The 15,496-nt window shown below is 50.5% G+C and overlaps 1 protein-coding gene across 18 annotated transcripts in view; it reads right to left on the reverse strand.

The window, feature by feature from the left end:
• Window positions 1-132: 132 nt before the first annotated feature.
• The window catches only part of FBXW4 (F-box and WD repeat domain containing 4), an 82,914-nt gene continuing 67,550 nt past the window's right edge, over window positions 133-15,496 (reverse strand). For 4 of the 18 annotated variants that reach the window (XM_054243262.2, XM_002756540.7, XM_078346341.1 and 1 more), the window contains 4 exons: window positions 14,730-14,795; window positions 1,767-1,907; window positions 1,046-1,187; window positions 133-828 (listed from right to left, as the gene is read on the reverse strand). In XM_054243262.2, coding sequence (XP_054099237.1) covers window positions 709-828; window positions 1,046-1,187; window positions 1,767-1,907; window positions 14,730-14,795 — 469 coding nt within the window. In that variant the 3' untranslated portion in view covers window positions 133-708. The other 14 variants (XM_017979261.4, XM_078346339.1, XM_054243254.2 and 11 more) reach the window with 7 other exon arrangements.

Consider the following 15,496-nt stretch of genomic DNA (forward strand, 5'->3'; position numbering starts at 1 on the left):
AAAAGAAACCTTTGGGACACAGAGACATGAGGCTGGTCTTGCCATTTCAGCAGCACACACAACCTTGAGCTGGGGTCTGCGGTTCCCTTCTCCTGGGGCCTCCTAGAACTACTCAGTCAGTGAAGAACCAGATTAACAGTCAAGCTTTATTTTTACAAAAATGAAAATTGTAGCATGTCTCCACAGCCAGCCTGAGGTAGGGCTGGCTCAGAACTCAATCAGAACCGCCCTTTCTTGGTTTCAAAGCAAAACCAGGCCACAGTGCCCCAGGAATGAACCCCCAGCCCCGAGAGGATGGTCAAGGGTGAAGTCTGGCTGGTGCCAGGGGGCTATTGGCAGCCTCACCTTTCCGTCTATGAAGGGGCAGAAAGGAACCATTTGGGAAGGTGGGAGCTCCTCACCTCTGCAGGCTGTCATGGCTCTAATAAGGGGTGTAAGATGGGCCTCTCCAGAACGCAAGGCCCCGGTTCAGCCGTACTCCTCTAAAGCAGCAGGTCCTGCCTCTCTAACAGATTCCTGGGAGGGACTGCATCTCTGGTAAGCTCCCAAGCCCCAGGAGTCAGAGATTCTAGGGCAAGGTGCCCAAGCACTGGGGTCACAGGTCCAGGAGCATAGTGGGGCAGTGGGAGAGTTATCACTGCATCCTCCAAACGAGAGGTCCCTGAGTAGCTGGTTTCCCTGGCCCGTAGGCAGGGGTGGCCCTGATGGTCATGGGTTTTGAAAATCCAGGACATGGAGGTTGTAAGACAGTGCAGCATAGAGATGCTTGGTGGTGAGACGCAGGCAGTACACAGGGCTGCTGAGGGGGGTTGACGTCAGCGGGAAGGCCTGGAAAGGAGGGCACAGGAAGTGGTAAAAGCTTTCTAAGTGGGACGTGGGTATGCCCTAACCCAGGATCCCCAGGCCCAGGGAGATAGGCACATGTGCCACTGTAGGCTTCTTCCAACCCTTTCTAGGCACATCCTTGGCTACCTCACCTTCTCCCAGATGCAGCCCATAATCATGAGTCCTGGCATCCTGGAGAAGAGGTGGGCAGCACACTTACGTGCAGGCAGGCCCTTTGGCGCCGGTCCCACAGTCGTACAACACCATAGTAGGAGGAACCTGTGGCCAGCAGGTGGTTGCCATCTGTCTGCAGGCAGTACAGGGTGCTGTCGTGGGGCTCCTCCCACTCCATGACACATTTCCTGTCCAGGAAGAGGAGATGCAGAGGGAGGTTTAGGGTGCCCTCCACTTCCACCCCAGCTTTCTTGAGCCTAGAGTGGCTGAGGAGAGTGTTAAGGAGCCATTCCGGGATAGAAGAGAGAGAAGCCTCCATCATCATCAGATTTGTCAAACACTAAACTTCATGGGAGAAAGCACCTTCTGTAGAGGGCTCTCGCCATGGCCCAGACCACAGAGCAGATGGTGCCTGCACGTGTTTTCACATGGCCAGCTACTTGTCACTGGACTCATGAAGGGGAGAAGCAACACAGGCCTCAAGAAAGGCTGGGACAGATGTTGAGGGGCAGTACCCTGATGGCTCCAGAGGCTCTAAGAAACGCCTGCCTTTGTCAGGGCCTGTTGGCTACAGTTTCCCAAGCCACTGGGACCAGGGCTGCCCAAGTGTAGGAAGTCTAATCTTGGCATGACCTTGCAGGCCTCTTCCTTCCCAGCCCCAACATGGAGTCTCTGTTCCCTCTCCCATGGGCCGACCCAGGACTGGAGGAAGGACCGGGTTTGGCACAGGGCCCCCGCCACCTGTCCACCCTGCCCAGCACACTCACCGGACACTGGTGCGGAGGTCCCAGTAGCGAACGTAGGTGTCATAGCCACAGGACAGCAGTGTGAAAGGGGACTCATACATGACATCCAGCACCCCAGCCCCTGGGGGAAAGTCACTACCCAAGTGTGTCATCAGCTGCCCACTGGAAAGGGAAGGACAGAGTGAGAGGCTGTTTCACGTGGGCCATACAAATTCGTTCAGCCTTCAGAGGGCATCAGAACTTGGGCAAATGTGGTTCTCTTTCCTCTGCCAGAATGAGACTCAAGGAAGGGGGCCAAGGGAGGAGATGCCTGATTCCTACACACCTCACCCCCACCATGAGGCCTCTGCAACAAGTCCTGGGCCCCACCCCTCCCCCAGCAGCCCCTCCATCACACCTGCCTGCCGGCTGCCTGCCACGCAGCCACTCCTCCTCAGGACGATGAATGGCCCTTGCTGAAGGAGTTGGCCCTCCTTTTACACACACACACACGCACACGGTTGCTTTATACTTCTTGATCCTGCAGGTCATGCAGTTTTGAGCTGCCTGAGTCCAATGCCTTAATTCCTGCCTGTAATCTGGGGCTCAAACCTCACTGGGGATAAAGACCACACAAAGGGAGAAGGGGAGTCCTAGGAGATGTTAAAACAAGTAAACACCTTTGTGTCTGGGGAGAGAAATCGCTGAGAAAGCAGCTTAGCAGGCTGTCCCTGGTGTTCCTGGCCTAGCTGGCCCCCAGCCCGGGGCTAGCATGCCTCTGTGATCACAGCCCCCAGCCTGCGGGGCTCCAGCCTGCTCCCCCGACCCTCACCCTCACCCCACACGGTGGCTGAGAGCAGATTACTGAGAAGAACAATTTCTTTGTGACTGTGTAATTCCCTCCGTGACCGCGGCAGTGGGCAGACCCTTTGCCCTGATGCCAGACCCCTAGCAACCATGTAGGGGGGCCTCCTGTCCCTAGCAACTACCCCTCAACATCAAGTGCATCTGCTAATCCCTGCGGCCAGGGGATGGGTAGAAGTATTGAGTTTCCACAGAATGACCAGGGGGAATGAAGGAGAAGGGGCACCCTCCAGGCCTGATGCCTCAGCTTCCTTTACCCATGAGATGCTGGGCTCTCCCCATGCCATGACAGGAGAAACAAGGCCATGGACACTTCACAGTGATGTCCAGGTAAGAGGCCCTGGCATGGAGTGAGGGGAATTCATGGCTCACCAGCCCAGCTTGGCCCAAGCAGTATTTCAGCAAAGGGCTTGAGGCAGACAAGGCAGCCAACCACATGTCTGACTGCAGATGGCAGCTCCCGTCCCTCCACCTCATTCAGACTCTGACCCACAACCTCTTTTCTCCCCGACAGAGCTGCCATCTTCCCTGAAGGCTGAAGGAGTCATAGGAGGAGACTGGGGGTTCCTTTCTGTCCTCTCCACCTTTCCCTTTGAGCCCCAGACAGTAAGCCCTGGCCAGAAGCACTGCTGCCACTAGTGGGGGATTAAGCCCCAGTGAGCGACCCCTGCCTGCAGCCTCCTCAGGGAAGTTCTGGTCTTCCTCTCAGTAGCCCAGAGCTGGGCCTGAGGGGAGATGATGACAAGCCTCTGTTGGGGGGCTCCTGAGAGGGATCATGCAGAAGGCCCTCTCCCCAGATCTGCATCCCATAGAGACTGCTAACCTTGGCTCCCAGAGAAGCCCTGCCCTCCCAGATGGGCCACCAGCCAAGATTCAGACCCATAGGGGATCAGTCTCTTTCTCAGGTATACTGGGTGCACGGTGGGTAGGGACTGTTTAGCTCCATGGTTCTCCTCCCTCTTCCAGATTTGGGGGCCCTGCCCCCTCCATTAGTGAGGCCTTAAGGAATGATTGAGGAGCTCTCCCCTTTAATCTATAGAAGTAATTTCATGTTTGTTTGAAATAGAAGATGAAAGGCAATGGGGGTTGGGAGGACTGAAGCCCAGCATGGCTCTACCTGCCCACTCTGGTCCCTGGGTTCAGAGGGAAGGAGAGCTGGGCACTCATGGAGCCGCACAGGGACAGCGCCCAACCAGAATGGGCAGCCCACCTGGGCCCTACCCCAGCATTCAAGCCACCACTGGAAAATGTCATGGCCATAAGTATCCGCAGTAAGAAATACAGAACAGCCCAAGGGGTCCCTACCCTCGGGGGGAGACTCAAGAGCCCAAGTAAGCACCACACCCTGGGGGCCAGCACAAACCCCAAGAGCCCCTTGTCTGCCTACACAGCCTGGCCAAGGGCTGAGATGTTTATTTCTGCTGCACTGTTCTCTGGTTCTCTAAAATGGCCACACACGCTTTAAATGGGCCAATAAAAAGATACAATTTCTTTTGCCCCTGGGCCCAGGACCCTCAAGGCTCTGTTGTGTGGTGCCCGTGAGGTTAAGTTCAGAGCATAAACTGACACACCAGGGTCTGGGAAAAGGCCCATCTCTTCAAACAGCGGCCCAGCAGTGCCACAGGGGCCCTGCTGCGGCTTTGATTTGGGAAAACAAACAGAAATGGCACCGTGGGCCCTTCTCGGCCCCCACCCCAAGACCTATTTAACTAGAAAACTCTAGCTCAACTGCTCTGGTGGAGGGAGAGATTGGCCCGACAATAGCCCCAAACTTTGGGGGAAAAGGGGACAAAACAAGCTGTCTGTCTCCTCATCCCCTCCTCCTGGGCTCCTTTTCTTACTGCAAGTGTGTTCTTGTAAAAACGATTAGATTGCAATTTGTATAACGTGGTGACCCCCCAAATTCAGACATTTCACCCCTTTTCTCTGGAAAGAATGTTAAGAATGCTTCTCAGCCTCTCACTGTGGGGGGTGAGGGGGTGCAGAGCCTTGGCTGTTGCACAGCTTGTTTGGGAACAGGGCTGCTGCTCAGAGCCCCGGGCCAAGACAGGAGCAAGGGCCAGCCCATCACTATAGAGGGCCAGACAAAAAGCCCATTCCCTTCCAACTCCCATGGACAAAGCCCAGGCCTCCAGGAGCCACTGAGGGCTGGGGGCCTCTATACCCCAGCCTCCCCCGAGCCCAAGCCCAGCAATTCTCTCTCAACTCAGGGAAACATAAAGACAGATGGGGCCGCCCATGTGAGCCTGATGAATGAAACACAGGCTGAGGAGCAGCAGCCTGAGGGAGACCTGTTCCCTTGGCTCTGGCCATGTGCAGGCTTCTGGGAACCCTCATACCTGGAGAGGAAGAAGCAAGCAGTGTGTGGCCACATCCCTGAGAGGTCAACCCATCCTGCTGCCCAGGTGTCTCCACTGCAGCTGGAGGGAGACAGAGAACTTCCTGCCAGTCAGAGAGGAGGGACATTTACATGAAACGCTGATACCCATCACCCTCTTTGTGGGGAGAGCTAACTGCTAGTAGGGGCTGGCCCTAAAGGATGGTCCATCTGGGAGAAGCCCTGAGTGCTAGACTGGGCACAGGGGGCAGTCCCTGGCACCCTACACCCCTGCCCCCACAGTCTGCAGAGCTAGAAAGCCTGGTGCCCTGCTGCCCTTCTCTCAGCCTTCCCCACAGTGCTCCTGAGTCACCACGTCCCAGCCCACAGTTCAGCATGCCCATGGCTCCCACATCATTTTCCAGTCATTTAAAAAATACTGGGTTCCAGATACTGTTCCCTGGAGACCCTATGGATACTCATTCCTGCATCTGTTTGGGTCTATGCTTACCTGTGCACCTGTTTGTCGTGTGGTACCTTGAAATCCAACAATGGCTTTTGGAGAGAGGAGATGGAAGGGTGACGGCATTTACCTTCTTCCATCTCCTCTGCTGCCTGGGGGACAGATGGCTTGAAGGTATAAGCTGGGCCCAACATAGTCGCAAAGAGAATGGGAGGTTTTCCCCTCCTTTCTATCTCCTCTTTCCTTCAATCAGCAACCATTAATTGAGCATCTTCTGGATACAAAGCATTGTGCTTAATGGAAACTACAGGGAGATGGAAGCTGTGGCTATCAAGGAGACTGCTGCTGCCTTTAAGGAGTATTCAATCCAAGGAGAGAAGTCTGCAACGTGTATCCAACCAACAAGGTGTGAGTTGGTAGGTACCACAGAGAACAACAAAAAGTTCTATAAGTGGGTAGATAAGGGAGCGTTTCTGGCTGGGGGTGTCGACTGATTCTTCACTGAGGGACAGGGCTGTCATAGGCAATGACAGGAGATGGCCCAGATGGCAGGAACAACAAAGGTGCAGTGCTAGGGTAAACAGGCTGTTTTGGCGGCAGCTGGCAATCTGGTTTGGTTGGAGGCTTGGGAGTGTGCTGGCAGGGTCTGGCCTCCAGGCCACAGTGGGCCTTAGGGTGCATATCCCTCACCTAGCACAAACTAGTGGCAGAGAGCCATGAGGCTTTTGAACAGACAGTTATTGTCCTAGTCCAGGCCCCTGATTGTAGATAAGGAAACCAAGAGTCACAGAGGAAAAGTGACTTAATGTCATAGAGCAAGGAAGGGCAGAGCCTGAATCCCTGATAAAGGCAGAGCTCCTGGAAATCCAGTCTGGTAGCAGCTTTCAGGAAGACAGAAGGGCCTGTTCTCTTTGTGTCTGCTGGAGCCAGATGAGATGACTGTGAAGGTTACCTAGTGGCAGAGTAGCCACCACAGCAAAAGCTCATATAACTTGAGTCCATACTGTGCACCAGGCGACATGCTGAGTGTTTTAGTCATATCAGTTCAACAGACTTTGGAGGTAAGTTTCTTAACACCACTTTACAGATGAGAAAATGAAAGCTCAGGGATCGCACACCCAATGTTAGATCAGGTCTATATGCTCTGGGTGCTGGCGCTCCCCACCTTCACAGACAATGCAGCCACTCTCTTGCTGGCCCTTTAACACCCTCTACCTATCCTAAGAGTTACCCAGGGCCACCTCCAGCCCTTTCTAGCTCTTTGCAGGCCTTTCCACCTCATAGATGCCCAGAGGCTTGCCCTCTGGTGGGGTAGTGAGAGAATCAAAAGGTTCTAAAGGTTAACAATGGAGGAACAGAGGTGAGAAGCTTGTGGAAGCTTTGCTTGCCTCAGCCCCATCAGGTGAGAAGGAAGGGCCCTCTCAAGCACACAGCCTCTCACATGCATGTGTCTGTGTGCGCACCCCCAGCACCCACCCGCGCACATGTGTTCAGACACAATGGCTCAAAGGCCAGGCAGCCGGGCAGCCCACTTTGTACTGCTAACAAGGGGGCCGTAATTACAGGAAGGGGCAGCCAGGCAGATAAAAGGATACAAAATTTCAACATCTGTTGCCATAAAGGGATAAGGAGAAGTGAAACGCAAAGTATCAGTTTGGTGTCAGCAGGCAGAGAGCCAATTTCAAAGGGTTCAGGGGGACAGAGGGGACAAGAAAGAAAAGTTAAGAGGGGAGAAAGAAAGAAAGAAATTACAGGGTTCCTTAAAGAGGTAAAGAAAAAAGAGAATGAAAAAAAGCTGTCAGTAATACTTTCAAAGGAGAAGGCAGATACTTTAAAGAGGGGCAGTTCCCGTAATCACCCTGACTGTGGGCCAGGCCCCTGCACAGGGTGGGGGCAGAGGGCCGGGGCAGAGAGAAAGCCACACCTGGGCAGGATGGGCACTAAGTGCCCCCAGAGTTGCCCAGCCCGTGTACAAGACACAGCTTCCTTCTCCAGACAGAATGGGCTCCAGCCAGGTGTCCCTTACCATTCCAAATGTCATTAGATGCCCTGATACTCATTCATCTCCTGTGTTCAGTGCAGGCAACCAAGGTCAGTTCCCAGCTAAGAGGAAGAGTTATACTAGGCCACAGCCATGGCTGACCAGGTGGCCCTTATCAGTGCTCCAACACTGTGTTCAGAGGAAAGGGCCACCAACTCTAGCCACAGGGGTCAGGATCAGGAGAGCTTTGTGGTGGAGGTGCTATTTATGCTGAAGACCAAGCAAGGTTTCATTAGGCACAGAGTGGGTATTCTGGGCATGGCATTGGCTTGAGCACAAGCTCAGAGGGGGAAAATCTAGGGCATCTGTTAGGATGGGTGAGAAGCGTATTCTGCCCCTGCCTTTGTTGAGAAAAGGGGAACTCAGGAACTTTGAGGTGGAAGTAGAGGTGTAACAGGGGACCAGGGATGACCCTGGCCCAAAGGGGAAGGGGAATCAATGGGATGTGTGCAGGGCTTGCCTATGACCACACATACAGGGCAGCATAGAGCCTGGCCAAGGACTCAATACCCTAGGAGCAGCCAGGTCACCAGCCACCTCCCCACCCCCTTTCCCACCCCACAATCCCAGCAGGGCTTAGGGCTGTGGCTGGACCTATTATGACACCTTCAGGTCTGGGATTAAGGCTCTCCATCCTGAAGCCCACCTGCCTACAGCTACCAGGGGCCCAGCTGTGCCCTGTGCTCAGGGCACCAGTGCTAGATCCAGCTCAAATGCCCCTTGGCAGAAAAAAAACCCACAGCAAGCAGCAGCCCATGGGGGAAGGTATATGTGATGGTAGGCCACTCAGACCCACCTGGGCCTTCCAGCCACCAAGAGCTATGCCCCCCCCACACAGCCAACACATGGCACCTTCCCTGGGGCCTAGCCAAAGAAGGGTCTTGTTCAAATGCAGACAGAGAATGCAAGATGAGCTTTAATTCCTCCAGACCCCAGGCTCGGGCAGGATGGCTTTGGCATAGTTCCTCAAGGCCTGATGGGATCTCAGGGCCCAGCTAGGGATACTTCAGTGGTTGGTCAGTCAAGATGAAGGTACGGAATTCCTGGCACTTGGGAGTTAGGGAATGGGCTTGAAGACTACCTACTGTCAGAAGCAGGAAGATTCTGGTACCTTGAGGTTGGGTGAAGGACTCTTTCTCGTTTAGATGGGAATCCCCTGTCCTTGGGCCTAACCCTATGGTGCCCAGCTCCAGGAAACCAAAAGGCAGAAAAAGAGGAAGGGAGAGGAGGACAGCCAAGCTCTTTGCCACAGGCAACGGCTGTGTGCCTGTGGCTGCCCTCTGACCTATGTGCTCCTGCTAGCAATTCCCCCTCCAACCCTGTTCCAGCCCAGCCTGCAAGGAGAGTCTCTAAAGGTCTTGACAGAATGAGGGGCTGAGGGAACGATGGTGATCTTGAAAGGGATCCAGGCTTTGTGCGAAGCAGCAACGGCTACCTGAGGGTGCATAGCTGAGAGACGCACATAGACGTGGGTGATGGCTCCCCTGATGGGAACACTGGTGCCCAATGGGTAGCTACAGCTTTGAGTGTCCTAGCCCCCACCATCATCCAGGGTATAGCAATGTTTAGAGCAAATTGCCCCTCGAGTACTCCCCCCCTTCACCCAAGCCCCAGCACATACATAAAAGAGAAAATCCAGGCGCTCCTCAAGTTTCAGCAGTGACAAGTTAAAAGCAAAGAATCCATCCAGCGTTGCCCACCGCCCAGTCCCAAGTCCTGCCGGCAATGCTGCTCCACCTCTCAGATTGGCCTGTCAGTCAGGCTTTGGTGTTATTGAAAGATCAAACTTTGTCCTGCCTGTTCATTACCTTAATCCTATTTTCTACATGGCTTTATTATCTACTTGGGCTTCTCTGGGAAAGACAGCTCTAGAGAGTCATCTTGTCCATCCATTTCCTCCCACCAAAAGTAAATGCCTCCACCAGGGCATCTTTCCTCAACTGCTGTACCACTTGGTCCTCCAAGCTTCTCTTGGGGACAGGACAGACATTTAAACAAAAACCTCCCAGTAGGTGAACCTGGGGGCTGGAGAGAAGGCACTGCCAAGTGATGCCCAGGGCAGCCCTGCCACAAGAAGCAGAGCCCACAGGCTGGCCAGAGGGGGCAGGGCTGTTTCTTCTCAGGCTCCAGGAAGGACTGAGGCCATAGCTGTTTTTTTGTTGTTGTTGTTTTTACCTTTTTTTTGGTAAGAAACAAGTTCTCGCTATATTGCCCAGGCTACTCACAAACTCCTGAGCTCAAGTGATCCTCCTGCCTCAGCCTCTCAAAGTGCTGGGATTACAAGCATGAGCCACCCTGCCAGGCTTATTGCTGTCTCGTACCCATTCTCATTAGGGTCCATTCTGGTTTCAATAAAGACTCGGTGTTTGGAGTTAGTGAGATCTAGGGGTTTCATGAGAGAATGACAGTCAAAGAAATAGTGCCTTAGAACTCCATCCTGACCATAAATCTATACCAAGGAGTACGATTCACCAAGGCAACCATAGGCAGAAGAGGCCATTCAAAGATTACTCAACCTTTGAGATGATGCTGGGTCATGGTGGTGTACCCAGCTTGTGTGCCATCCTGGGCCCAGGCAGGTGATGATGCCAAACACAAGGCCCAGCTATATGACCAAGTACAAACTTTCATCAGAATGCCCATCTTTGTGACCAAAGCCCACTGTCAAGAGCCTGCTCTGTGCCAGGAGGTCAGCAGATTCATCTCCTCCACTAGTCACTAAGACACAGATATTTTGAGAATTAAAAGCCTCCACAGGCTAGGCAGAGTGGCTCACACCTATAATCCCAGCACTTTAGGAGGCCAAGGCAGGAGGATCACTTGAGCCGATGAGTTCAAGACCAGCCTGGGCAACATAGCGAGACCTTGTCTCTATAAAAAAAATTTAAAAATTAGCCAAGCATGGTGGCACATGTCTATAGTCCTAGCTACTCAGGAGGCTGAGGCAGAAGGACCATTTGAGCCCAGGAGGTCAAGGCTGCAGTGAGCCATGATGTAGCCACTGCACTCCAGCCTGGGTGACAGAGCAAGTCCCTGCTCTCAAGAAAAGAAGCCTCCACAAACTCCAAGGTACTAGTGTGGGTGAGAAGGAAGAGCGGGAAAGAGCCTGCACTGGTCGAATGCCTCTAAGGTGAAAGGCACTATGTGGGAGACTTTTTCACAATAATTTTGTTCATCCCAGTTCTGTTAGGTAGGGATAATTAATTTCCACTTTACAAAAGTGGAAACTGAAGCTCAAAGGGCCCCAGATCACAGCAGGAGGCACAGTAGTTCTGGAAGCCAGGTCTGTCTGGCCACACAGCCAGTGCTCCCTCCAGAGCTCCTGACAGCCTCCCATCACACTGGCCCTGGCACCAGGGGAGGGGCTGCCTCTGCCCCAGCCCCATTCAGAAGGAAGGAGGGCCAATGGCAGGAGTTTGGCAGGGTGAGCTCATGGGGAGCAAGTTTCACAGACTGTAGGAGCTCCAAAATCCCAGGGGCTAAACAGCAGAGGAGTCCTGGGAAGTTTCAGCTAGGCTAGCAACAGTAGGGTACAACTATTGGCTATACTAACAAAAGTAGAGATTTAAAATGAAGGAGGTGCCAGCATCTACCACTTGTCAGACCACACCTGGTCTATTCAGTAGTCAGTTAGGAACACGTCATTTCAAGAGGGATAAAACCAAATAGAGAAACCGTCAGGTGAGAATGGTCCTGAAACCACTATGAGACCAACACTATACAGGTCACCTATATAGACATTCCTCATATTCTTTCTAGCCAAACAAACCCTGCTTCTGTACCACCCCCCACCTTTTGCTACTAATGTGTAGGGGCAGGGGCGGAAGCTGAGTTCTTCCCCTGGCCCAGGAAGTGAATCTTGACTGGTCATTCCATTCCCCTTGCCAGGGTTTGGTTTAGGGTTAAGTATACTGGAATACAATTTTGACTATTAGATGTGAGAAGTCTGCTTGGAAACTCCTAAGAAAGGCTTCCTCATATTAAAAAGGGTCCCAGACAAGGACATATGGCTATTCCTATTTCCCTGTGAGTGTTGCCTGGCGAGCTGGTAGAGCAAGCTCTACACAAATCTGAGAGCAAAAGCCACCTTGACCAGGGTGGCAAAGCACAAAGTAAGAGAATCTGGGCCCTCATGGTTTCACTGAGCTACTGAACGATCAACCCTGGAACCACCCAACCACCTAACTTCTGGGCTCCTTGTCATCTAAGATAGTAATAATACATACCATTGTTGTTTGACCCACTTTTTTGTTTTTTGGTTTTGGAGACTGTCTCACTCTGTTGCCCAGCCTGGAGTGCTGTGATGTATGGGCCAATGCACCCAGCCTGTTTGAGCCACTTTGAATTAGGTCTTTGTTACTAACAGCCGAAGGCTATGGCTAACTTATCTACTGTGTTAATGAGGACCTAGAACTTTTGGCCTGGAGCAGAGGAGGCCCTAGAAGAGCAGAACCAAGGTTTTCAGACGTTTAAAGTCTGTTCTTCAGGAAAGAGGTTCAACTTGCTTGCTTCTTGCCCAGGATCACAGCTTCAGGGAGCAAATCAATCCATGATAAAGGGTGGGCATTCTTACTCACAGAGCTATCAGAATGGTTGTTTGGGGAAGTAGGGAGTTTCCCATCCCTGTTCTTGGATGACCATCAAAAGAGAATGTTGAAGGAAAAAACCATGATTCATTGATTAAAACATCTCATGTTATTTTAAAAATTTTTGGAAAGACTGACTATAGAATGGATTTAAAAAAAAAAAAGGCTATGGCTAATGCTTTCCTAGGGAGTTGGAGAAATATGGAGAAGACAAAGCTAGAGCAACTGAGGAAGCAGCTGAGAAGAGCATCTTCACCAGTGCTGTCAATTGTGACACTGAAGACACAGACTGTGGGGCCTAGGGCCAGGTGAAGAGTTCTTAGACTTGACACCAAAGGCATGGTCAATAGAAGAAAAGTCAGTAATTTAGATTCCATCAAAATGTTTAACATTTGCTCTTCAAAAGACCCTGTTATCAGGATAAAAAGACAAGGTACAGATTGGGGGTAGATATTTGCAAACCACACATTTGACAAAGGACTAATATCTAGAATACAGAAATAACTGTCAACACTCAATGGTTAAAAAAAAAAAAAAAAAAAAGCAAACTGCTTGCCTCCACAGCACATATCCCAAAATGGAAATGATACAGAGAAGACTGGCATGGCAAATTCATAAAGTGTTCCATTAAAAAAAAGCTAGCAAGCAAAAGACATGAACAGACATTCTCCAAAGAGAATATTCATATATGACATCTATGGCAAATAAACACATGACAATACGTCCAACATCATTAGCTATTAGGGAAATTCAAATTAAAACATGATGAAATATAAAACCTTTAGAATAGTTAAAAAATAGAAAGTAGTGAATCCAGTCATCGTGGCTCACGCCTGTAATCCTAGCACTTTGGGAGGCCTAGGCAGGTGGATCAACTTGAGCCCAGGACTAGCCTGGGTACCATGGCAAACCCATCTCTTCAAAAAACACACAAAAAATTAGCTGGACATGGTGGTACACGCCTATAGTTCCAGCTACGAGGGAGGCTGAGGTGGGAGGATCCCTTAAGGCCAGAATTTCAAGACCAGCCTGAGCAATATAATGAGACCCTGTATCTCTATAAAAAAAAATAAATAAAAATTGAAAAAAAGAAAAAAATACTGAAATACCAAATGCTAGTGAGGATGTGAAGAAATTAAGATCTCTCGTACATTGCTGGTAGGAATGTAAAATGATAAAGATACTCCAAAAAATAGCTTGGCAGGTAAAAAACTAAGCATATACTTACCAAACAATCCAGCAATTGTACTCCTTGGCATTTATCCCAGAGAAATTAAAATGTATGCCCACATAAAAACCTGTACACAAATGCTGGTAATAGCTTTAGTTGCAATAATCAAAAAATTAAAAACTGCCCAAATGTCCTTCAATGGGGAAAGAAACTTTGGTATATCCATATCATGGAATACTACTCAACAATAAAGAGGAGTAGATACATGCAATCTATGGGTCTCAAGGAAATTATGCTGAGTTTTTAAAAAGCCAGTCTCAAACAGTAACATACGGTATGATCCATTTATATAACATTTTAAAAATGACAAAATTATAGAGATGGTGAACACATAAGAAGTTGCCAGAAACGGGCTGGGCGCGGTGGCTCACGCCTGTAATCCCAGCACTTTGGGAGGCCGAGGCAGGTGGATCACAAGGTCAAGAGATTGAGACCATCCAGGTCAACATGGTGAAACCCCGTCTCTACTAAAAATACAAAAAATTAGCTGGGCATGGTGGCGCGTGCCTGTAATCCCAGCTACTCGGGAGGCTGAGGCAGGAGAATTGCCTGAGCCCAGGAGGCGGAGGTTGCGGTGAGCCGAGATTGCGCCATTGCACTCCAGCGTGGGTAACAAGAGCGAAACTCCGTCTCAAAAAAAAAAAAAAAAAAAAAGAAGTTGCCAGAAACTAAGTCCAGTACTACAGCCAGCCTGGCCCGCTGGCCTCAGAGGACTTGGGGAAGAAGAGGAGAGGATAAGAATGGGTATGACTACCAAGGGGTATATGAGGAATCTTTGTGCTGATGGAACAAAGAGTTAATTACCTCAATTGTTGTGATGGTTATCTGAATCTACATGTGATAAAACTGCATAGGACTACCTACCTACCTACCCACACACACACACACACACAGTGCAATCTGAATAAAGGTCCATTGGTACCAGGGTCTACTTCCTGGTTTGATTTATATTAATTATATTATATTATTTATTATGTAAGATGTTACACAAACACCTTTCCATCTTATTTTTGTAACTTCCTATGAATCTATAATTATTTCAAAAGTTAAAAGTTAAAAAAAAAAAAAAACCAGAATGGTAGATAATCAGATGGGAATATGGTAAAGCCTGCCAAGGCAGAGAATTGTGAATAAAACCAGCACGTATTTTAACTGTTCTGTATAATTCCTTTTATAGGTCTGTAGGCCACCTTCAAAATTTCTTTATTTTAGCAAAATCATCCCTGGGGATAGATGGGATATTATATAGCCACATAGGCATGCCTCAGAGAAAGAGTATCATAAATCCAAATTGTTGTTGTTATCATAAATTCTACATGAAACAATTACTTCAACAGTCTCCTCCAGCTAACCCCAAATGATTCTATGTGAGAAGGCACCACAGCACTAGACCACTTCCCAGCCTCCTCCTGGACCACTCAGCCAATCGAGGCAGAAGCTGGCTTAGCAAGCTTTCCTTTGCCTCCTGGGCTGGAAGCCAGGGTGGGCTCAGGAATCTCTTACCTGTTGAGGTCCCAGATTCTCAGGGGTGAGAAGTGACCGCAACAAGCCGTCCCTGTCACAAAAGAGCTGCCAAACAAAAGGAAAGCAGAGTCAGATCTGGCTTGTCAGAACCTGCAGTAGAAATAGCTAACAATTGGAAATGCCATGCTCATTCCCAAGGGACTGTGGGGTTAAGCCAGAATGAGAGAAGTGGCCAAGGGAACCATCAGAGGAGCTGTGGGAAGACATCTTGGAAGACTGTGAGGGTGTGGCCCCCCCCCCAAAGCTCCCCAGCCAGAAGACCCACAGGTTCAACCACAGCTGGGCCTGCTGCAGAGGCTGGGTTGAGTGGTCTCTGCACACTATAAAAACAAATCTGTAGATACAACAAGTCTGAGCCCAAGGGAGAGCGAGCCTGTCAGACTCCAGTTGTAGGAACCCCAAGAGCATAATGGCAGGGCACAGAATAGGGGTCCAAGGAACAGGTTGCTGGGGCTGGAATGTCATGCCCTGGTCAGAAGTAGGGGCAGCTGGGGGGAATTCCTGAAGGTTCTATGAGTTGGGAGAATCTGGTAATGTGGTACAGGCACAGAGCAGGTATAAAGGCACCAAAATGAGAAAAGGAAAAAATATGAAAGCTGAGTGAATCCCATGGATAAGTATATGCTAGTCCATAGGTGGGGCAGAGTGGGGAATGAGAGGAGCCAGGCAGCTTCTGCAGAGTGGGATGGGAGTCCGGCAGAGTCCTCTGAGGCTAATACCAACGCCAAGAGGCACATGAGACGGAG

The sequence above is a fragment of the Callithrix jacchus genome, chromosome 12 (genome assembly GCF_049354715.1).
Source record: "Callithrix jacchus isolate 240 chromosome 12, calJac240_pri, whole genome shotgun sequence".
NCBI classification, from domain to species: Eukaryota; Metazoa; Chordata; class Mammalia; order Primates; family Cebidae; genus Callithrix; species Callithrix jacchus.